The sequence below is a fragment of the Bos taurus genome, chromosome 21 (assembly GCF_002263795.3).
Source record: "Bos taurus isolate L1 Dominette 01449 registration number 42190680 breed Hereford chromosome 21, ARS-UCD2.0, whole genome shotgun sequence".
NCBI classification, from domain to species: Eukaryota; Metazoa; Chordata; class Mammalia; order Artiodactyla; family Bovidae; genus Bos; species Bos taurus.
The window spans coordinates 59,141,222-59,163,469 of record NC_037348.1 but is presented as its reverse complement, the minus strand read 5'-3'; the positions used below and the strand labels follow the sequence as shown (position 1 = coordinate 59,163,469).

At 46.7% G+C, this 22,248-nt stretch overlaps 1 protein-coding gene across 3 annotated transcripts; it reads left to right on the top strand.

Annotated features, from left to right (window-relative positions):
- The first annotated feature begins 2,011 nt into the window (after nt 1-2,011).
- On the top strand, nt 2,012-15,680 carry SERPINA11 (serpin family A member 11). Of its 3 annotated transcripts, XM_005222227.5 has the most exons (6): nt 2,012-2,084; nt 4,277-4,396; nt 5,697-6,342; nt 8,431-8,704; nt 12,263-12,410; nt 15,336-15,680. In XM_005222227.5, the coding sequence occupies exons 3-6, from the start codon at nt 5,700-5,702 to the stop codon at nt 15,537-15,539; spliced, it is 1,269 nt and encodes a 422-aa protein (XP_005222284.1). In that variant the 5' UTR covers nt 2,012-2,084; nt 4,277-4,396; nt 5,697-5,699; the 3' UTR covers nt 15,540-15,680. The 3 variants fall into 3 exon arrangements, with proteins under 3 accessions (XP_005222284.1, XP_059735117.1, NP_001092553.1); XM_059879134.1 differs by lacking the exon at nt 4,277-4,396 and having other exon boundaries at nt 2,012-2,114; NM_001099083.1 differs by lacking the exon at nt 4,277-4,396 and having other exon boundaries at nt 2,019-2,084.
- Nucleotides 15,681-22,248: the final 6,568 nt, after the last annotated feature.

Here is a 22,248-nt window from a genome sequence, read left to right as displayed (position 1 = left end):
CAGGAAGTAAAAGCAGTGTGGGAAAAAAAGGACAATCATGCACAGAATAGGGTGTGTGTGTGTGTGTGTGTGTGTGGCTGGGACTTGGGTATTACCCGGCTGGCTATGAACGTCCTTGGACATATAGAATCAAGGACTCTGATGGCAACCAGACATTTGACAAGTCAGGTCCAGAGGCCAAGGGCACAAAGACATCCAAACAGGCTGACCCAATAGCGCTACCCACGCAGCAGGACCTTGCCTGGATGGGTTAGCTCAGCGTAGCAGCCAGAGAAGACGAGGCCAGATGGTGAAATGAAACTCTTCTGGTAGAAATTCCAGGTTCAGTGCTGAAAACACAAGGCCAGGAGTGAGACGGGTGGACAAAAATGGGGCAGGGGGCACTGACTCCTGAGCCATGTAATGACATGACCAAGACAGAACCTCCTGGGGGCCGCCAGTAGACCCAGGAGCCTTGGACTGGACAAGAGAGACCTGGGCCCCCTCAAAACATGAAAAGTCCCTCTGTGGTGGGATTTAGGACACAACCCAAGGGTGTTCTGGGGATGATGTGAGCCCGAAGGAACCCCATCCACTACCAGAGGAGTCGTTTCAGGGCTAGAACTTTCATTCTTTTAACAAAGATGCCCAAGAAAAGGCCTTGCCATTGGCATTATCACTTAAACCCAAGCTACAAGAAGAGAGGCTTGGGGATGGGCCACAAGAGTATCTTGGAAAAGTAGTCCAGTAAAGAGCTAACTCAAGAGAGGAACCATGAGGTGGATTGTTTTAGAAAATGTGGAAGAAGTGGAGTCAGAAGCATAAGCAAATGGAAGCAGGCCAGGAGACCCATGCTTGGGCACGGATCATATCCAAGCAGATGCATGGCAGAGGCAGAGAGGGAAGGTGATTGTAGAGGATGTTGAGGGCCTGGTCCTGACTTTAGTGGCCCCAACCTGCAGTGGCTTGAAGCAGGTTTTCAGTTCCTTGTCAGAGACTGAGGTTAGGTTGCTGCAGGGAGAGACCAGCTCCTAATCACTAGACCAGTGGTCAGTGACAAGGCCCTGGCCCCTTGGCTTTGCAGAAAAGAATTCCCATAAATACAGAAAGTACTGAAACAATTAAAGTGTTTATTTGGGGAAAAGAGTACAGGACATGTAGACAGACATGTGTAGACTCAGAGAGAGAGAGAGTGGTGCCTCGTGGCAGTTTTAATCACCTATATAGGGCGTTTCTTCTGGGTTTGCCTGGTTCTGAACCCATAGTTGGGCTTCCCTGATAGCTCAGTTGGTAAAGAATCCACCTGCAATGCAGGAGACTCCAGTTCCATTCCTGGGTTGGGAAGATGGGTCCTCTCATGTATACATGTGCATCTCTCAGTCAAGATGAGCTCCATCGAAGAGGACTACAGGTAACTGACATCACTTACTATGGGGTGGTGCCCCCTCCCTTTCTAACCTCCAAGGAGCTTTCCAGTTGGGAAGATTTTCTTGACTTTGAAAATGAGAAATATGTGGTCCCTTATCTCTTGTCTGGGCAAGGCCCAGCTTCCTCTCCTGATGGTCCTGCTATTGTATTTTTGGAGTTTTGGAGCTTGGATATTCCACAGGGAATAAACTCTATCTGCTTACCCTGGGGGAGGGGAGCATCTACCACCTGGCTCAGTTCCATTTAGCAGAGGGAGTCCATGAAGGATTTATTCAAGGTGTACTGGATGATGGTTTGATTTACACATATTGTGGAATGATCACCACAGTACGTGTAGTTAACATCTCATATTCAGAGTGATTCATAAAGGACACAACCCAGACACACAAAACCACCAGTAATGGGTCAGCAGCTGCCACGTCACGACCCCCTGACGTCACATCCATATGTGAATGTCTTCACTCACCAGGCCGGGTCCAGGATCTCAATTCACTCTGCTGGACAGGCCAGCAGGACGCAAACTATAAAGAAAACGTCACTTCCGGCCTTCATACCAGTTCTAGGAATTGACCTGACAAATATTAACTAGGCTGCCGTGATTGTCAAACACTATTTTCCTGCGGGTAGGAGGCGAGGCGGTGCTGAAGACCCAGGGCCCCCAGCCCAGGGACCTTGCTGTGAGTACCACGCTCGTGTCTGAAATGAAGGTGGGGATGACGGCACTCTCTTTCCCTCCCCTCTCCTCTCCCTCCCCCTGCTCACCGCCCCCCTCCCCCAACCAGTCCCTCCTTCTCACTTTGGCAGAGTAAATGGCAGAACTGAGTTCCCTGAAGGAAAAATGTGATGGTGTACTGCTTCTAAGCCTTGAAGCGGGAACTTCAGGTTTTAAACAACTTTTTATGAATAACTTGGCCTTTAAATTTCTTTTGAGAAACTCTCAGTATTTCTCACAGTTAGACAAGAAAACAGAGCAATACAACCCAAAGCAAAATGATCGCACGGTCGTAGCAACTTGATGGGACATTTTATTATATGAAAGAGGGATGCTTCAGGGCCCTGGTCTGGAATTTGACCCATGCTCCTGCCACTTGTGTCTGTCTGGCCTCGAGACTCAGTTTCCCCATGCGTACAACAGGGATAATATTACAGAGGTCTTAGGTTCTCATAAGGATTCCATGAAATGACATGAAGCAGTCTTCCTCCACTGGGGCACTGCTGGGATGTGGGGCAGACCGTGCTTCCTGGCTTGAGTCTATTCTAGCATTTCCAGAGCTTTCTCTCTCCCACTACACTGCAGTTGCATCTCCTTCTCCAGACTTTGAGATGATCCAAAATATCATCCCCGCTTTCGCACACATCCCTCCCACAGCATCTGAGAACAGGCTGGGAACTAGTGACCCAATACAGCTAATATCTCCATCTCCACCACAAAAGAAACGATAAATAGGGATACTACACCTAATTCATGGGATTCTTAATTTTCTTCTGAGATCTTTTGGGAAAAGGAATAAAGGAATAACTTTGGTGTAACTACATCCAGTCTCAGTAGAAAGGGGTGAAAATTAGCACTGCATGCTTCCTACATGCCAGGTGCTTTTATATTATATTATGTCTTACGATCCTTAAGCAACCCCACCCCCAGGGGGTAGGCATTGTCATTTGCATTTTGCAAATATCAACCAGCAGTTCAGAAAGCTTCCTTAACACAGTGCCACCCAGTGATTTAACTACAGAGCCTTGATTCAAACCCAGGCCCTCTGACTTACAGTTCAGTCCTTTGTGAAATAGAAACTCTGCAGGTCTGGGTGTCCTCAGGGTGCAATAAGTAGAAAATGGTAGTAAGTTCACTGGGATAAAAAGAATAAACTGGAAAAAGTTTTATTACAGCTGTATTTCTAATTTTATCCAGGGACAGTCCAATTTTTAAGCTGTTCTGTTTCCCAATATGAATGAGAATCATTACTAAGTGGGCCTGTTCAATTCAGTTCAGTTTAGTCACTCAGTCATGTCTGACTCTTTGCGACCCCATGGACCGCAGCATGCCAGGCCTCCCTGTCCATCACCAACTCCTGGAGCTTACTCAAATTCATGTCCGTTGAGTCAGTGATGCCACGTACTGAGCTGCAGTGGAGAGGTTAGGACATGGCCTTGGGGATCTGCCTGCAGTACTTTGACCAGCAAATGTGTTTCGACATAATCGATAGTGAGACTACATTCTTCCCTCCCAACAACTGGCCTTGGGGTTTAATGGGATTTTTAGGGCACCAGGTGCTATAAACCATCTGCAAAAATATGTAAATGGCCCAGAGATCGTTGGTTTGAGTGAAAGGCATTAAAGGTGCTGATTAACAACGTACTGATCAGAGATATATCTTTTGTTACTGAAACATTATTGACCAGAGTCATTTCAATATTCACTTATATAACAAAACACCAGCAATAGGATTTGGTTTCTGCAAAATCCCCTGGTCAATAGTGTGTTAAAACATAAAATATATCAGGATAGACAAACGAAGATGGGGTGGTGAGCTGTGGATGGCCGCTGTGGCATGGGACAACAGAAGGGTCAGTCTTGAAAGGAGCAAGGGGATGGGACTTCTTACCGAGGACAGCAAGGTGGGGGTGGGGGGGTGCTGAGTGCATGCTCTGTGTGGATGTGGGGACGTGTGTGTGATAAGCCTTCACCCCGAGCTGATGCTGCACTCCTCACCCTGAAGCACTTTGACCCCCTAGGGGTGGCATGAAGGCTCTTCTGGCCACTTCATATTAATAGACTGATATTAATGATGTTATGATACTATGGATGATATTAATGGAGTCACATCAATGAGCTCCTTAAAGCGCAGGAGCTATTGTATTTGTTTCCTAGGCTGCATTAACAACCTTTCACAAACTGGGTGGCTTACACAACAGAAACGGATTCTCACAGTTCTGAGGACAAGAAATCCAAGATCAAGGTGTCAGCAAGGCTGGGTCCTGAGGCTCCAAGGTGGGAGTCTGCTCCAGGCTGCTCTCTTTGCTCCTATAATCTTAGGTGTTCCTTGGCTTGTAGAATCATCACCCTGATTGATCTCTGCCTTCATCCTTACATCTCCTTCTCCCTGTGTGTGTCCCTGTGTTCAGTTCCCCTTTTTATAAGGACATCAGTTATATAGATTAGGGCCCATGCAACCATTCATATAGATTAGAGCTTCAGAGACATAAGAGACGCAGGTTCGATCCCTGGGTCAGAAAGATTCCCCTGGAGGAGGACATGGCAACCCACTCTAGTATTCTTGCCTGGAGAATCCCATGGACAGAGGAGCCTAGCGGGCCACAGCCTATAGGGTTGCAAAGAGTCAGACATGACTGAAGCCAACTTAGCCTGAATGCACACAACCTCATATTAACTAATTACAACTCAATGACTCTATTTCCCAACAAGACCACTTTCTGATATGCTGAGGATTAGGACTTCAACATTTGAATTTGTGGGTGGGAGACTCAATTCAGCAGATGTCTTTCCTAAATCTCTCCATCAGTTAAGATAGAGGTTTCAGCCCCTGCAAGTGACAAGAGCTACTGGAGATAACAGAGATGGAGTAAATCTCTCTCCTCTCCCCCAACCCCCGGGCCCCATTCATCCTGTGGCTTTGCCCCGCCTCATGAGCTGCCCTCATCCATAAGGTCTCTGAGGCCGATTGTCACATCCACACTCCAGCTCATGGAGACCAGAAGAGTAGAGGGCATGCCTCCTTCTGGGACAGCCTGGCCAGGAGGTTCATGCAGCATCTTACCCCTCCAGTAGGCAAGATGCTAGTTAAAGGTCACACCCAAGTGCAGGGGAGGCCAGCATCCCTCCTGTCACAGTGTCCTGACTTTTGTCCTATACTGTTGAGGGTCACCCCAGTCTTTGAAAGTTAATGAATGATTGAAAGAATGACTAGAAAGTAGAAAGAAAAAGGAAAGAAGGGAAGGAAGGAAGAAGGAAGGAAGGCAGGGAGAAGGAAGGCAAAGGGTAAAGACCATGGAAGTTGTTGGGGTTTATTTTGGGGAGGGGGAAGGGGGGTTAATCGTTCAGAAAAATCAACAAAATGTTATAGATGAATATGTACATAAAGCTGAGAAGGGGCTCCTGCTGTGACTGAAGCCCTGGGGGAAAGTGTCTGGAGCCAGCTTGCTCACTCCCTCCTCACCCTCTGCAGTGCCCCACTTGACATCTCTGTGGGATCCAGCCTGGATGTGGGTTTACTGTGTAAACACGAGGCTGTTTATGAAGAAGGATGACGTGTTCCCCATCTTGTTTTCAGAGGATGGGGCCAGCATGGCTGTGGCTGCTGGGAGCTGGGATCCTGGCCTCTGTCCACTGTCAGCCCCTTCCTGCCCATGGAGATAAGAGCCTGAGGGTGCCTGAAGCCCCGCGTGGTCAGCTCTCAGAGTCCCTCCCCGCCTACCAGAAAATCACACCCACCCTTACCAGCTTCGCTTTGCGTCTGTACAAGCAGCTGGCAGCAGAAACCCCAGGAAACATCTTCTTCTCCCCAGTGAGCCTCTCCAGCACCCTGGCCCTGCTCTCTCTGGGGGTGCAAGCTAATACCCGGACTCAGATCCTGGAGGGCCTTGGCTTCAACCTCACCGAGACCCCAGAAGCCGACATCCACCGGGGTTTCCAGAGCCTCATCCACACCCTTGACCTACCCAGCCCCAAATTGGAACTGAAACTAGGCAACTCTCTGTTCCTGGACACACAGCTGAAGCCTCAGCAGCACATTTTGGACAACATCAGGGAGCTGTATGGAGTTTTTGCCTTTTCTGCCAACTTCACAAACTCTGATGCAACTAGGAAGCAGATTAATGGCTACGTGAGCAGGCAAACGTACGGGCAGGTCGTGGACTGCCTGGAGGAGTTCACCCCAGACACGCTCATGGTTCTCTTGAATTATATGTTCTTTAAAGGTGAGGACTGGCTCAGGCTCCTCCGTCTCCAACCCTGCCCCTAAAAGGCACCTATCTAAAAGTTTATAGCTGTATCTTCTGGAAGTTACCTCCCTATATTTAAATACTGGTCTTATCTGTTTTTATTGTTGTTTAGTCACTAAGTCATGTCTGATTTCTTGCCACTCCATGGGCTGTAGGCTTCCAGGATCCTCTGTCCATGGGATTTCCTAAGCAAGAATACTGGTATAGGTTGCCATTTCCATCTGCAGTGGATCTTCCCAACCCAGGGATTTAACCTGCGTCTCCTGGATTGGCAGGTGAACTCTTTACCACTGAGTCACCAGAGAAGCCTTGGTCTTATATCACTACTTCTTAATTTATCAATATTTGATTTCTTTTGCCATGTTTCTTTCTGTTCTACTTTTACTCTGATTTTTTAATACAATTTACAGTTAATCTTACTTTTCTATTAGTAATTCACTATTAGGGAAATATTTTATGTTTTATATTATTGCCTATTTCAAACCTACAGAAATATGTAGAAAATTACATAAAAACCTCCATGTACCTAGAATTAACACATGCTAACATTTTGCCATTCACTTCAGGTTTTTTTTTAAAGTAATATTGCAGAGACATTCAATTCCTTCTTAATCCTTCCCTGGTCCCATTTTCCTCCTTCCATCCCTCCCTAAAGGCAACCAGTATCCTAGGGTTGGTGTGTATTCCTCACATCCTTGGGTTTGCACCATTAGGGTCTGAGTCTAAATCATTATTGGTTCTCCTGAGTCTGACACAGGTTTAAGTATGTGTTCAGGTTAAGGACATTTGCTGAATGAATGATTTTCAAGGTAAACTTTGGCTTTATGTTTAAGGCCTCTAGGAATGTTATTCATTCATTCAAAAGCATACATTAAGTACTAACTATATCACAAGGACTTTCATTACCTTTTGGGGAAATCTGCTGGAGACAGTTTCAATCCCTGGGTTTGGAAGATTCCCTGGAGAAGGAAATGGTAAGCCACTCCAATATTCTTGCCTGGGAAATCCCATTCACAGAGGAGCCTGGTGGGTTACAGTCCACAGGGTTACAAAAAGTTGGACACGACTTGGCAACCACACAACAACAATATGAATAAGACAGAGTTTTCTCATTCTTGTGGAGGCCACAGTCCCATGTGAGTTGTCAGTAAGAAAAAGCACAACTACAACTCAGTAGGAAAGTGATACTCTTCTGAATAGATACGAGTGCACTGGAGTTCTTGGAAGATATAATTTTCCAGATTCAAAGAGCGAGGGAAGGCTTCTCGGAAGAGAAGTCATCTAAGCTAAGACACACAGGATGAGTTAGACATACTCAGGCAAAGAGGCTATGGGAGAAATGAATGGAAGAGGGTTCAGGTTGAAATACACTATGTGCAAAGGTCCAAGGAAAAGAGTTACCGTTACATTTTCAAGAAAGAAACAAATTTAATTAGACTGGTGCAAGTTCAGTCTGGCTACAATCTGGAAAATGATTTGGAGGAGAATAAGGGTAGAACAGGGCTTCCCTGGTGGCTCAGAGGTTAAAGCATCTGCCTGCAATGCGGGAGACGTGGGTTCAATCCCTAGATCAGGAAGATCCCCTAGAGAAGGAAATGGCAACCCACTCCAGTATTCTTGCCTGGAAAATCCCATGGATGGAGGAGCCTGGTGGGCTACAGTCCACGGGGTCGCAAAGAGTCAGACACGACTGAGCTACTTCACTTAAGGGTAGAACAAAGACAACTTAGGAGGTTCCTGAAATGGTTCAAAGTCAGATGGTGGCTTCAAATAAAGTGGTAACTTTGGAGACAGAATCAGCAATACTTGGTCATGGATTGGGGGTGGGCATGAAGGACAGGATGAGCCAGCCCCCTCCCCCATCACCAAGACCAGTGTTTTCAGGAGGTCAAGTCAGGAGATGATTGTGGGTGGAGATGGTAAGTAGAAAGAAAGAAAGTACTGCACACGTGGACAGGACTGTGAGAGATCCTGCATCTCTAACCAGTGCAGCTTAGTGTATGTCTCCCCAGGCTTGCCCTTCTAGAATGTCTTCTCATGGTTGTGTGGGTTTTTTGTCCTAAGCCAAGTGGAAGCATCCTTTCAATCGTTACCAGACCCAGAAGCAAGAGAGCTTCTTTGTGGATGGGAGGACCTCTCTCCGCATCCCCATGATGCACCAGAAGGAAATGCACAGGTTCCTCTATGACCAGGAGGTGGCCTGCACTGTCCTGCAGCTGGAATACAGTGGAAATGCCCAGGCCCTGCTGATCCTCCCTGACCCAGGGAAGATGGCACAGGTGGAGGCCGCTTTGCAGCCAGAGACCCTGAAGAAATGGGATAAACTGCTCCTCCCCAGGTAAGTGCCAGAGCGGAAGGACTCTGGCTGACTTTATATGAGAAACCAGCAGGTCTTGATCAACTCCAGTTGCAAGATCCTAAGCCCTAGCCTGGCTCTCTGCACTGTCAGTTAACCAACTACGTGATCTTGGGCAATTCTTGCCATGTAGGTCTCAGTTCTTAGTCGCTCAGTCATGTCCAGCTCTTTGTGACCCCATGGACTGTAGCCCACCAGGCTCTTCTGTCCATGGAATTCTCCGGGCAAGAATACTGGAGTGGGTTGCCATGCCCTTCTCCAGGATGTGGGTCTCAAATTTTCTCAAATGTAAAATGGGGCCATTATAACCACCACACTGGGTTGCTTGGAGGATTAATCAAATTAATATGTATAGAATATGAGAGTGGTACCTGGTGCAGGAGAAGGGCTCCCCGGGCATTAATCATGTTTACCCCTTCCTTGTGGCTCAGACGGTAAAGCATCTGCCTACAATGCGGGAGACCCGGAAGTTCCCCTGGAGAAGGAAATGGCAACCCACTCCAGTATTCTTGCCTGGAAAATCCCATGGACGGAGGAGTCCAGTAGGCTACAGTCCATGACGTTGCAAAGAGTCGGACATGACTGAGTGACTTCACTTCACTTCACTTCTTCACCCCTTTCTGGACATCTTTCTGCTTTTCCTCTTGTCTTTTTCTCCAGATAATAATTTACTACCAGAAGACAGCTAAGTCTACATAACAAATCAGATCAAGGACAATTATCCAATATTAAGAATAATTATGATTCACAAGAACAGTGGGTATTTCTTAAGAGTGGCTCTGTTTTAGTTAAAACATTCCTTAAAGAACCTAAATACCAAGAAGAACATTGTAAAAATAAAAATGCCGATCGCCAGTTTGGGAAAACTCTACCTATCCGCTTCCCTCTCACTTGCTTTTTGGTTTGTGGTTTTTCTCATAGTGGTTTTAGCCTTTTCTGGTTTCCCTAGACCACATACTCCAACTAACCCATTCTTGAGATGTTATCTTCTTTTATGGGGTACTCTGGATAAAACCTGGCCTCAAGTTCTAATTACCTCTTGCTGCATAACGATCCACCCCCAAAAGAATAGCTTGAAAAACACCCATCTAGTATCTCTCTTGATTCTGCGGGTGGACTGGGTTCAGCTGGGCGGTTCTCACTTGGGTCTCTCATAGACAGAGTCAGATAGTGGCCAGAAGTGGAGCATTGAAGTTTCCTCCACTTGGATGTCTAGAGCCTGGGCTGACTGGCTGGCTAAGCTAAGAGCTTAGCAGGCATCTGTCTCTCTCCATGTAGCATCTCCATGAGGCTAGCTTGGGCTTCTGCACAGCAGCTCAGCACAGTTGATATTGCTATAAGACAGCTCAAGGATCCAAGAGGGAGCATTCTGAAAGGCAGGAGGTGAAGGCTCCCGCTCTTTTAAGGCCTGGTTTCAGAAGTTAGCCAATGTCATTTCTGCCATATTCTATTGGTCAGAACATTCACTGGCTTCAAAGGGGTGGGGTATAGACTAAACCTCTTAAATCCACCATCACTACTTGATAGGTGTCAGTCACCTTCATCCCCATGGGAGCCTTCTCTCAGCACCCCAGTGGCACAGGTACCAAGGATAGAGAAACAGTGTTTTGTGTTTGGGTAGAGATTCAAGTACCAAATAAAAGATACAGGTCAAGGACACAGGCCAGGATTTAGGGTATTATTCCTGTTGTCTGTGACTCTACACAGCTCTGGTCAGTTTGACTCTAGCCCCATATTCTCAAGCTCCCTTGGGATGAACCTGCCCTTTCCCCCATCACAGGAGGAAGTACCATAGAATCTTCTAGACCAGGAGATTTTTTTTTTTCTTAAGAAGGGTCTGTTTTGACCTCCCACTTTGACCTTCAAAGATCAAAACCAACCCAGGTTATTTATCTAAACCTCAGTTGTTCCCTGATACCATGTGTTGTGCTAGAGAGTCACAATATCACGGTGGCATTTGAATGGGCTTCCAGACATGGAAAATTCAAGCTGCCAGGTTTCCCTTTCGGAGAAGGCAATGGCACACCACTCCAGTACTCTTGCCTGGAAAATTCCATGGATGGAGGAGCCTGGTAGGCTGCAGTCCATTGGGGTCACTAGGAGTCAGACACGACTGAGTGACTTCACTTTCACTTTTCACTTTCACGCATTGGAGAAGGAAATGGCAACCCACTCCAGTGTTCTTGCCTGGAGAATCCCAGGGACGGGGGAGCCTGGTGGGCTGCTGTCTCTGGGGTCGCACAGAGTCAGACACGACTGAAGCGACTTAGCAGCAGCAGGTTTCCCTTTATTCAGCTATGAGAAAGGCTGGTCTGCCCAGGGGAACTGTGCTTTCTGATAACTCCATTTCTTTATTTACATTGATTGAACACCTACTCTTATGTTGGGCTCTCTAAAAGACACCCCTCAGCTAGGCTGTACTCAAACCCCACTCTATGGCGGGACCTGCCTTCCAAAGGCTGCCTATGAAATTGTGTCTGGTAGGCTCAAAAATTGGCCAATGTAATTTCTGCCATACCCTATTGCTTTCTGTCCTCCACATTTGTTTCCTTTTTATCACGGTTCAACTCACCGACTTCCCACTACCTCCCACTTCAGTTAGACATCTGTACCCTCATATTGGCCTAGGAGTTAAACCAATAAAAAATTGAATTAGCATCTCTAATTTGAATTTATTTGAGGCACAAGTTGCCAAGCTGGCTGGTAACTAAACCAAGCTTGCAGGTGTCATGACAACTGTCAAACAATAATTTCAGAGATGAATAATCCCAGGAAGAAAGGGACAGAATTCTGTGGGTCAAAGGAAACTTGTGAATATCAGATCAGATCAGTCGCTCAGTCGTGTCCGACTCTTTGCGACCCCATGAATCGCAGCACGCCAGGCCTCCCTGTCCATCACCAACTCCCGGAGTTCACTCAGACTCACGTCCATCGAGTCAGTGATGCCATCCAGGAATAAGACAATCTGATGGCAAAGGCATGGCAGTAACAGGAGAGAGTTACTCTGGATTCATGACGTCACTTCACAGGCAAGGTCTCTCATCAGATCTTCAACACCCCCTGAAGTCCAGATAGGTTAGAGATGGTGTAACTTTATTAAGGGGTTGCCAGTAGATAGGTTTAGGATATAGTTCAGAAACTGAGCCAACAGAACTTGCTCATGAATCAGATATGGAGGTGGGGCAATGTTAACAGCATTTACCTTCCATAGTTACTCTGTGACTTTAATCAGCAAAGCCTTGGAAACCTAACCCAATGTCCAGCACCTAGAAAGTCCTCCAGAAATGTGACAAAGATGAACACCTATGGCTGTGCCAGGAGTCTTCTTAGATCCAGACAAGATACTCTGTGTGGTCTGAAGAAAAGGGGTTTCTGGATTGTGGGATGTTCTGGCATAGTAGGTGGTATCATGAGAAGCCTGATTCCCCACCCCGCCCTGGGGAGCATGTCTCCCTCCCAAAGCTCAGGCTTCTCACACAGAGGGCAAGAGCAGCCTGTATAATGAGACAGCAGTGCTTCTCCATCTGATTCTCTCCCCAGCCTGCTGGATTTGCACCTGCCAAAGTTTTCCATTTCTGGAACATATAACCTGGAAGAGATACTTCCCCACATTGGTCTCACTGGCTTATTCAACTCAGAAGCTGACTACTCAGGAATCACTGGGCAGCTCAACAGAACCATCTCCAGGGTAAGGTGGTGTATGTGGGTGTGTGTGTTGGCTGGGAGGAGGAGGGTATGTTCTCCTTTGACATAAGGTTCATTTGAAAGTCAAGTGCTCCTTTTTTTCTTTTCTGGTTCCTTAATATCACAATCTTTAAGGCTTCTTTTCACTGGCAGCTCTCTTTTTACTCCCCTTTCTTCTAGACTTCTATGTTTTTCAAAGAAGCAACAGAGTCTTGAATAGAGTAGGCGCCCATCCACGGAGCCAGAATTGCCCCAGGAGTGGGACCAGTCTTCTTTTTATCCTTTAAACTTCCTCCAAAGGCAGCCAGTGAGATTCTATCTACCTTTGTTACAACTGTAGAGAGTAGTGGGCATGAACAGGAAGTGTATCCATCAGCTTTGCTATAGTAACAAACAATCCCCAAATCTCAGTGTCTTCTTGTAACAGAGGTTTATGTCATTCATGTGACATATCAGAGGTGTATCACTACATCTCACTACAAATCTACTTCGCATGTCTTCTTCATTCTAGAATGTAGGTTAAAAGAGAGGCTTCTATGTGGGACATGCCATTCTCATTGCAGTGGGGAAAAACAGAGAAAACATGCAATGTCTCTTAGCACTTCTCCTCACTCATGGCCTCTGTCAAGGCCACTCATTGACTAAGACGAATCTCACAGTTAAGACAGCCGTCAGTGGGGTGGGCTCATATTCTCTTGCAGGAAGCACTGCAGGCCACAGGCATGGGCGGGGGCTGATGACAGCCTACAGGAAGGGAGAGTTCGTATTTGAGAAGAAGAATGCAATTTTCCATAAGAGGGAAGACCAGAAAGACCCTTCTGTTCTTCCATTACCTTCCTAAGATAAGAGTCATTAATTATCAGTTTAGTCTTTGCTAGGAATTTCATAAAGAAAGTATACTGTCTTCAATTTCGGAAAGAGCAGCTGAGATTTGGAACATGAAACTAGGGAACAGCGACAGGGTTCTGAGTGTGTGTGTGTGTGTGTGTGTGTACCTGCCCATCATGGAGAAAGCAAACAAGAGGAAAAAGGAATAATTTAATCTTTTAAAGGATTTAATTTATGGTAACCTTCGCTGTTAGATTTATCTCTTTACAGATCTTTTTAGAAACGAAAGAGATTGTCAAGGCCAACATTTTCAATTGAATTAAATTTAAAGCCTCAGAAACCTTCCTAAGGAGTTGTGTGAAAATGAAGTTTTAAAGGGCTTCCCAGGTGGCACTAGTGGTAAAGAACCTGCTTGCCAATGCAGGAGACATAAAAGATGCGAGTTCAGCTCCTGGGTTGGGAAGATCCCCTGGAGGAGACAATGGCAACCCACTCCAGTATTGTTGCCTGAACAGTCCCATGGACAGTGGAGCCTGGCGGGCTACAGCCCATAGGGTTGCAAAGAGTCTGACATGACTTAGCATGACTTCCCTGGTGGCTCAGATGGTAAAGCGTCTGTTTATAATGCAGAAGACCCGAGTTCGATCCCTGGGTCAGGAAGATCCCCTGGAAAAGGAAATGGCAATCCACTCCAGTACTATTGCCTGGAAAATCCCATGGACAGAGGAGCCTGGTAGACTACAGTCCATGGGGTCGCAAAGAGTCAGACACGACTGAGCGACTTCACTTTCACAAGGTTTTAAAAGAGCAGAATTCTTTTTTTTTAATTAATTGGTTTATTTTAATTGGAGGCTAATTATTTTACAGTATTGTGGTGGTTTTCACCATACGTTGACATGTTTCAGCCATGGGTGCACATTTGTCCCCCGATCCTGAAAACCCTTCCCACCTCCCTCCCCATCTCATCCCTCTGGGTTGTCCCTCTGGGTTGTCCCAGAGCACCAATTTTGAGCACCCTGCTTCATGCATCGAACTTGCACTGGTCATCTAATTTACATATGGTAATATACATGTTTCAAAGCTATTCTTTCAAATCATCCCACCCTCACCTTCTCCCACATAGTCCAAAAGTTTTCTTTACATCTTTACTATCTTTCTAAATTCCATATATATGTGTTAATATACTGTATCGGTGTTTCTCTTTCTGACTGACTTTATATAACAGGCTCGTTTCATCCACCTCATTAGTACTGACTCAATGTGTTCTTTTTTATAGCTGAGTAATATTCCATTGTGTATACGTACCACAACTTCCTTATCCATTCATCTGCCGATGGACATCTAGGTTGCTTCCATGTCCTGGCTATTGTAAACAGTGAAGAGCAGAATTCTTTTCACGGAGGCCAGTAGGGGGCTTGGCACTTCAGACAACCTGGTTTTGCTGAGCTCATTTTGGAAACCATTGACTTAGGTGGAGCAGACCATTTTAACAATGAGGAAACTGAGACTTGGCAAGAACAAGTGCAGCTCTTAACAGAAAATGAGTCTCCAGCTTGTGCCACGTACACCCGACTGCTTGGGAAATGCTCCTAAGAGTCGCTGTTGGCTTTTTACAGACTGGTGCATGCCTGAGCAGGCTTCCCAGGTGGTCCACTGGTAAAGAATCCACCTGCCAATGCAGAAGATGCAGGATACATGGGTTCTATCCCTGGATTAGGAAGATCTCCTGGAGAAGGAAATGGCAACCCCCTCCAGTACTCTTGCCTGGAAAACCCCATGGACAGAAGATCCTGGTGGGCTATAGGCCATGGGGTTGGACATGACTGAGCAAATATACATGCTCGTGCAGCCCTCAGCCCCGTTCAGGCCTATCTGTCTCTCCTTCAAAGAGCAAACAGCATGGCCAGGGTGACACCCCAGGAGATGATGGAGGTAGAGAAACATGTGAAGGAAGGAAATGAAATAAAGGCCGGAGTTGCTTCCTGGGAGGGCGGGGCCTGAGTGGGGTAACTCCGCCTCCATCTCCCTGTGCTGCACGAAGTGGCCTCGCCCCCTTGAAGCGCACTGACCCCGTGCTGTCTCTGCCCCTCTACTCTCCTAGGTGTCACACAAGGCGACAGTGGACGTGAGTGAGCGGGGAACCGAGGCGGCTGTGGCCTCCAGCCTCCTCTCCCAGCCTCGGTCTCTGAACGCGACATCGGCCCCACACGCCGGTTTCAACCGGCCTTTCCTCCTGCTCCTTTGGGAGGTGACCACCGAGAGCCCACTCTTCCTGGGAAAAGTTGTCAACCCAGCTGCTGGGTGACCATTGTGGGAGGCCAGGGGGTGTCTTGTCCGTTTTTAAAAAAACAGGAGGGCCAGCACCAACCTCCATCTCAGGGCTGCTGTGAGGACCAGTGAATCAGTGTGCAAAGATGCTAATAAAGTTGACCCTGGGTTTTGTGAACAGTGAGGAGTGATGCTTACAAAAGGGGGTTGAGCACCCAGAGCAGGGGTCAGTCATTCACTCTACTGTCTCTTCCAATCTGGAGTCAGCTGTGGCTAGAAAGTTGGCGATGAGAACAGCCTTCGGTTATAGCCTCCCTGGAGTCATCCACCAATGCTGCTACCACAGCTGATCCTTCCTGAGTGTCCTTTGGGCAAAAGTCCTAAGAAAAGGCGCAAAGGACGTCAGGAGGAGTAAGTGAATCTCTGGCTGCTTGGTGACCCATCTTGGCTGTATAGCAAAGTGATGTCTACCTGAAATATCATTGCCTGGATGTCAGAAGGTAGTTCACTTTGAGGGGAGACTGAAGCAGGGCAGGATCTGTAAGCCATGTTCTATGAAAAGAAGGGGGTGCGAGGATGGGCCAATGAAATAAAATCCAGAAACAGAGGTCAAGTGTCCAAGGACAACTCCAGATCAAAGAAAGTGGAAAAATCAATATGGCGTGGTGAGACAGTGGGCTTATGGTGCAATCTTGATCAGTGGGATGAATTTGCATCTAAGCAATGATGCATCCTTTTGGGGGTCAGCAGGCCCACTCCCACCAGTGTGTGCCTCCAGTCTTAAAAAGGCATCTGTCTGGAAGTAGTGGGGAAACTCAGAAATGCCAACACAGCTGCATGTATGTACCATGAATGTGACAATACACATTGTCACAATGTGGGGACAATACAATCCCCACAATGAAGTTGGTCCCTAGAGGGTGACTGTGGATGGTACATGTCTAGGAAAAAGCTGTACCAACAAGAGCAAGTGGTAGAACTCCCCCACCCTCATCCCGAGGAGGTAAGACTTGAATTGGATCTTGAAAGCCAGGGAAGCCTGAAATAAAGAGAAAGAGGGTAAGATAGTCCAGGAGAGGATGGAGGAGATGTGTTATGGGCAAAGACCACCAGAGAAAAGAAAGGAAAATGTATGTTCTGAGAAAAGAAGAGAAGACCAGCTTCATAGCAATAGAAGGCTTGCATAGGATCACAGGAGAGTCACGCTGGAGAGGGATATGAAGTTAAATGTTGGAGGCTTTGGTTGAGGGATATGAAGTTAAATGTTGGAGGCTTTGGTTGCCGGGGTAAAGGGTGTGAACTCTGTTTTGTCCACAGCGGGGAGTGGCTGTACAAGTGTGTAAGCAGATGTGGGTGTGGACGAAGCAGTGATTGGAGACTCCTGACAGGTGGGTGTGGATGAGACCAGGTGTGGTGAAGCCAGTGTGAGGGCTCAGCCAGAACAGGCATTGCACTAAGTCCACTCCCACCTCGTGCCCTGTCCTGGCCCATCCCACCTCCTGCCTCCGCCAGGCCGCCAGCACACGTGACCCCATGTCCAAACAGCCCCCTTGGGCCCTCTGCACCCCTCCCCTCCTTGCCCTGCCTGCCTATGTGGACCATACTTCTCTTATTAGAAAGGAGGGGATCCCAGGAGGCCCGCCTTGTGTCCTGGCAAGCTGCCAAGCACAAAACCTCTCTGTTGCTTTGAACTAAAAATTGAATAAGAGTTAACCTTCAAAAGCTTGAAGAGCTGCCCAAATCCTCTTCAACACTGGAATTTGCTCTTGCAGAAACAAAAAAAAAAATTGTTTTAAGTTAAAAAAATTAAAGTGTGCAGGTAGGTGGCCACCACGTGCGCTACATGCACCGCTATGGCGGTGAACACAGGCACTGCCTCAACACAGATTTACTGAACACCTACTATGTGCTATGTGCCGGGCACTGTTAGGCACCGGGAACAGGGCAGTGAGAAAAGCAGACAATAAGCCCTGCCCTCATGGGGCTTACATTCCAGTGGCGGAAAGGAAACAGGTAAATAAAATAAACACTAGAGCAGAGGGTCCAACCTCCAGGATCTAATGCCTTCTGATCTGAGGTGGAGCCAGCAATAATCCTAGAAGCAAAGTGCAAATCTAATGTGCTTGAAACCATCCTGGGCACCACGAAACTTTATCTTCCACAAAACCGGTCCCTGGTACCAAAAAGTTTGGGGACCGCTGCCCTAGAGAGAGACAGCAGTGAGGATGAGTTCTCTGTGGATGAGAATGTACCCAGGAAAGTCTGATGCACGTGAAGGACGCTTGATGGTGACTGAGCAGAGCACCCAGGGATGAAGCTGAATTTCAGCAGAATGTGTTGTGTGCTCCCTTTTAGCCTTCCTACCCAGGAAATTACAGGTGGAATCCAATCCTGTCTACTGGAGAAGAGGCTCTGAATTGAGACCAAGGTGGCCAGGAGGTCTAGAGATATTAACTCTCTGCTCCAGCCTAGGCATGGTGATCACAGAACCATTGACCAACCTTTCAAGTCTCCCTCTCTGTGTCCAGTGCTCACTATGCATTCAGTACTATGGATTAAACAGCATTATAGGCAATTGACAGATATCAATAAATTTATTAGTTGCCCCCCTGAAATCATGAGAAGTAGTTCTGCTCTGCGACCCTCTTCCAGGTAGGGAAACTGAGGCATGGTTTGCTAGCCCAAGGCAGAGCCTGGAGTTGAACCAGGCTGTCCAGCTCCAGAGTCCATATGCTTCACCTCTAGGGCACACCTTCTGGACTTCCCCGGTGGCTCAGACGGTAAAGCGTCTGCCTACAATGTGGGAGACCTGGGTTCGATCCCTGGGTCAGGAAGATCCCCTGGAGAAGGAAATGGCAACCCACTCCAGTACTCTTGCCTGGAAAATCCCTGGGATGGAGGAGCCTGGTGGGCTACAGTCCATGGGTTCACAAAGAGTCTGACACAACTGAGCAACTTCACTTCACTTTCACCTGCCAGGAGAACAACTCAAAAGTCACCCAAACACACCTCCTTGGCTCCAATACTGCAAGGACCTAGGCTGGAGAAGGGAAGGAGGGGGAAAGCCGGTGAGCAGGAGCCTTTGGGGGAGACGTTACAGGAAAAGACCCAGAAGCATGCCTGGAGGACAGAGACGTGCCCTTTCATCTGTTTAGAGCCATTCCTGAGTCGGGGACTGATACAAAGGAAGCAGTGAAACACGTTTACCAATGGAACGGTGTGAGGCGGGAGGTATGCCACCTAGTGACATTTTGAGGCAAAGCCTCAGAGGTGAGAAGGAAACAGCCTGATGAAGGGCGTGGTGTGAGGGACATGGGACACAGTCCCATGGGAGGGTTTAGTGGGAGGGAACCCACTCCCTTTCAAGCTGGGCAGACAGCCCACTCTCTCTCCTGTCTTCTCTTTTCACCTTTCCTGGGGAGACCAGTTGAGGCAGACTTCTGGACATGAGTGAATTCTTGCTACCTCCCACTGGCTGGACAACCTCGGACAAGATGCTTGATCTGTCTGTGCCTCAGCATCTTGGCCACAATGGAAAACACAAAACCCAATGTACAGGGCTTCCCTGGTGGCTCAGTGCTAGAGAATCTGCCTGCCAATGCAGGAGACATGGGTTTGACCCCTGATCCAAGAAGATCCCACTTGCCGTGGAGCAACTAATCCCATTTGCCATAACTACTGAGTCTGTGCTCTAGACTCCGGGAGCTGCAACTGCTGAGCCCATGTGCCTCAACTACTGAAGCCCGTGCACTCTAGACCCTGTGCTCTGCAACAGGAAAAGTCACCACAATGAGAAACCCACACACCACAATGAACAGTAACCCTGGCTCAGGGCACCTAGAGAAAAGCTCATGCAGCAGCAAAGACCCAGCAGAGTCAAAAATAAATAAATATTTATTTATATTTATTTCACTGCTGATGCAGTGAAATGTTATAAATATATTATACATATTTATAAATAAAATACTTATTTTTAAATAACTAGATAACTCAAATACTGTTAAATCCATTAAAAAAAAACACACACACAGAATTGTGAATATCAAATGAGGTCATGAGTGCAAAGTATTAAGCACCTGTTATACAGTAGGTGGAGAAGAAAATGGCAACCCACTCCAGCGTTCTTGCCTGGAGAATCCTGTGGACAGAGGAGCCTGGTGGGCTGCCGTCTCTGGGGTTGCGCAGAGTCGGACATGACTGAAGTGACTTAGCAGCAGCAGCGGCATACAGTAGGTGCTCAATGAACGGTGGTTTTATCCCCCCCTATTCTCTTGGCTGCCCCAGCTCTCAAGGTTGCCCTTTACTCCCACAGAGCATAGGTCAGCTCTAGGGAGTGTCCACATCCCTCAGGTGACCACTGGTCCAGGTGTGCGATGTAAACCCTTCCAGTGAAACCATGGAGGTAGAACATCCTCAGAACCCAAAGGTGTGGATGGAGAGCCTTCAGGGACTTTGCCCAGGGAATCCGCCTGGAGGGTGAGACCGCTCTTGCTCCAGGGACATTTGCTGTGGGGGGACATTGGCTGTGACAGTACTGTGGCACCCAGGAGGAGCCGCTGGCCCAGGAATGAGGGTTGAGACTGCAGAGGCCTGCGCAGGTGAGAGCCCTGTGAGTTTCCTCTAGAAACATCATTGTTGGTGATCATTCACTGGGCCGCTTCTTCACTCCCTTCTTAAGCTGTCACTTTCAATCATCTGTGAATTGAGTATGTTTCTCCCCAAGTGCAGGTTCCAGATGTATTTAGACTCCAAACCAGACTTCGAACCATCTAGAAGACCATGATCATTTTCTTTTTTTAAATTCTTGTGTCATATGGGAATATGGTTGACTAAAAATGTGTTCATTTCAGGTGTACAGCAAAGTGATTCAGTTATACACACGCATGTATCTGTCCTTTTTCAGGTTCTTTTCCCATTTAGGTTATTACAGAATTTTGAGCAGCGTTCCCTGTGCTGTGTAGTAGATCCTCGCTGGTTATCTATTTTAAATATAGCAATATGCACATTTCCATCCCAAACTCCCAAGCTCTCTCTCCCTCTCCCTCCCCCTTCCCCTAGTAACCATAAGTGGATGAAGAACCTGATCATTTTCAATGTAAGTCAACAGCTACCTAAAATTTATATTTTTTAAGATCTTATCATTTTCTTTTTGGTAGGTCTTGAACCATCTCTGCCATGCCTTAGAGTGCCAGCTACACTTATTTTGCCCTGGGTTGTAGGTAAATAGGCCTTGAGTGCTGGAACTAAGGCCCTGGCCTTGTGCAGCCTGCCAGAATACACAGGACCCTGTGAGGAAAACATCATAAAAGCCACTGTCTATCACCCTGCCTGCCAATGCAGGAGACACAGGTTAGGTCCCTGGGTCAGGAAATATCCCCTGGAGAAGGAAATGGCAACCCACTCCAGGATTCTTGCCTGGATAATCCCATGGACAGAGAAGCCAGGTGGGTTACAGCCCAGGGGATCACAAGGAGTCAGACACGACCGAACATACATTCACACATATGCCACTTCAGTATTTTAGGCTGAAGAGGTTGGTGACTTTCTGTTCCCCCAGCTGCAGCCTTCCAGAACTTCATCCCCTCATCCAATCCACCCCCACCCCTGAGAGCCCCAGTTTCTATAATAAAACCCTTTATTACAAAACTACTCCCAGTGCCTCTTTTCCTGATCAAGAAACCAGACTAATTCACATGAAGGCATCTTTATTTTGCCTTCTTTCTTGAAGGATAATTTCACTGGGTATTAAGTAGGCAGATTTTTTTTTCAGTGCTGAAAAGATGTCATTCCATTATATTTGACTCATATTTTTGGCTGAAAAGCTATCCATAATTTTTATAATCCTTTGAAGGTAATGAATTTTTCCCCCTCTGGCTGCTTTAAATTTCTTCTCTCTCTCTCTCTCTCTTTTTTTTTTTTTTGGTCTTCCAACTGCTTTAAAATGCTGTCTCTACGTGCTGTTTTTCTTGTCCTAATCCTGTTTGTGGTTCATGTAACTTCTAGAATATGCCATTTGATGTCTGTTTTGAAGAATTCTCAGAAATTCTCTCTTTAAAAATTGCTTTTATTCCAATTTTTTTTTCTTTTTCTGGGACCATGATTATGCATGTATTAGATGTTTTTATCCTGTCTCATATGTCTCTCATGTGCTTTTCTGCATTTTCTGTTCTTTTTTTTTCTCTCTAGGCTTAATATGAATATTTTCTATTTGCCCATCTCTCACTCCTCTCTTTTCATCTGTTTGGACTGCTATTGACTACCTCTACTGAACTCTTAACTGAAGTTATTTTATTTTTAATACTAGAATTTTAATTAGATTATTTTTGTGGATTCCACGTCTGTCTTTTCTTCTGTTTCATTATACAAAATAATCAGGGTGAAAGTCTGCTTGATAGCTCCAATATCTAGAGACCTATGAATGTTTATTCTCTATTTTTCCTCTTCATCTTCAGCTATTTTTTTCTGTTATTTGTCATGACTGGTTGTTTTTATTAGATGCCAAACAATGTATATCAAAAATCATGTAGTTGTGACTATTTTCTTTCTCAAGGGAATATTTTATTTTCTTCCCTTGGGCAGAGAGAGGACAGAAAGATTCTCTCGAAGAGTCAAGATTGGGTTTCAGTGTCTTTTGAGGTCTGGTTTATTTGGCCTTCCGCCACCTAATGTAGCAATTAGGAGGCCTCCACTGCCCCCTTCACAAGTTCGTGTACCAGTTCTTGTCCCCTGAATACCACGAGCCTGCT

Coding starts and splice junctions, on each gene's coding strand:
- SERPINA11 (XM_059879134.1), top strand. Junction 6,343..8,430: donor GAATTATATGTTCTTTAAAG/GTGAGGACTGGC, acceptor TTTTGTCCTAAG/CCAAGTGGAAGCATCCTTTC. Junction 8,705..12,262: donor GATAAACTGCTCCTCCCCAG/GTAAGTGCCAGA, acceptor TTCTCTCCCCAG/CCTGCTGGATTTGCACCTGC.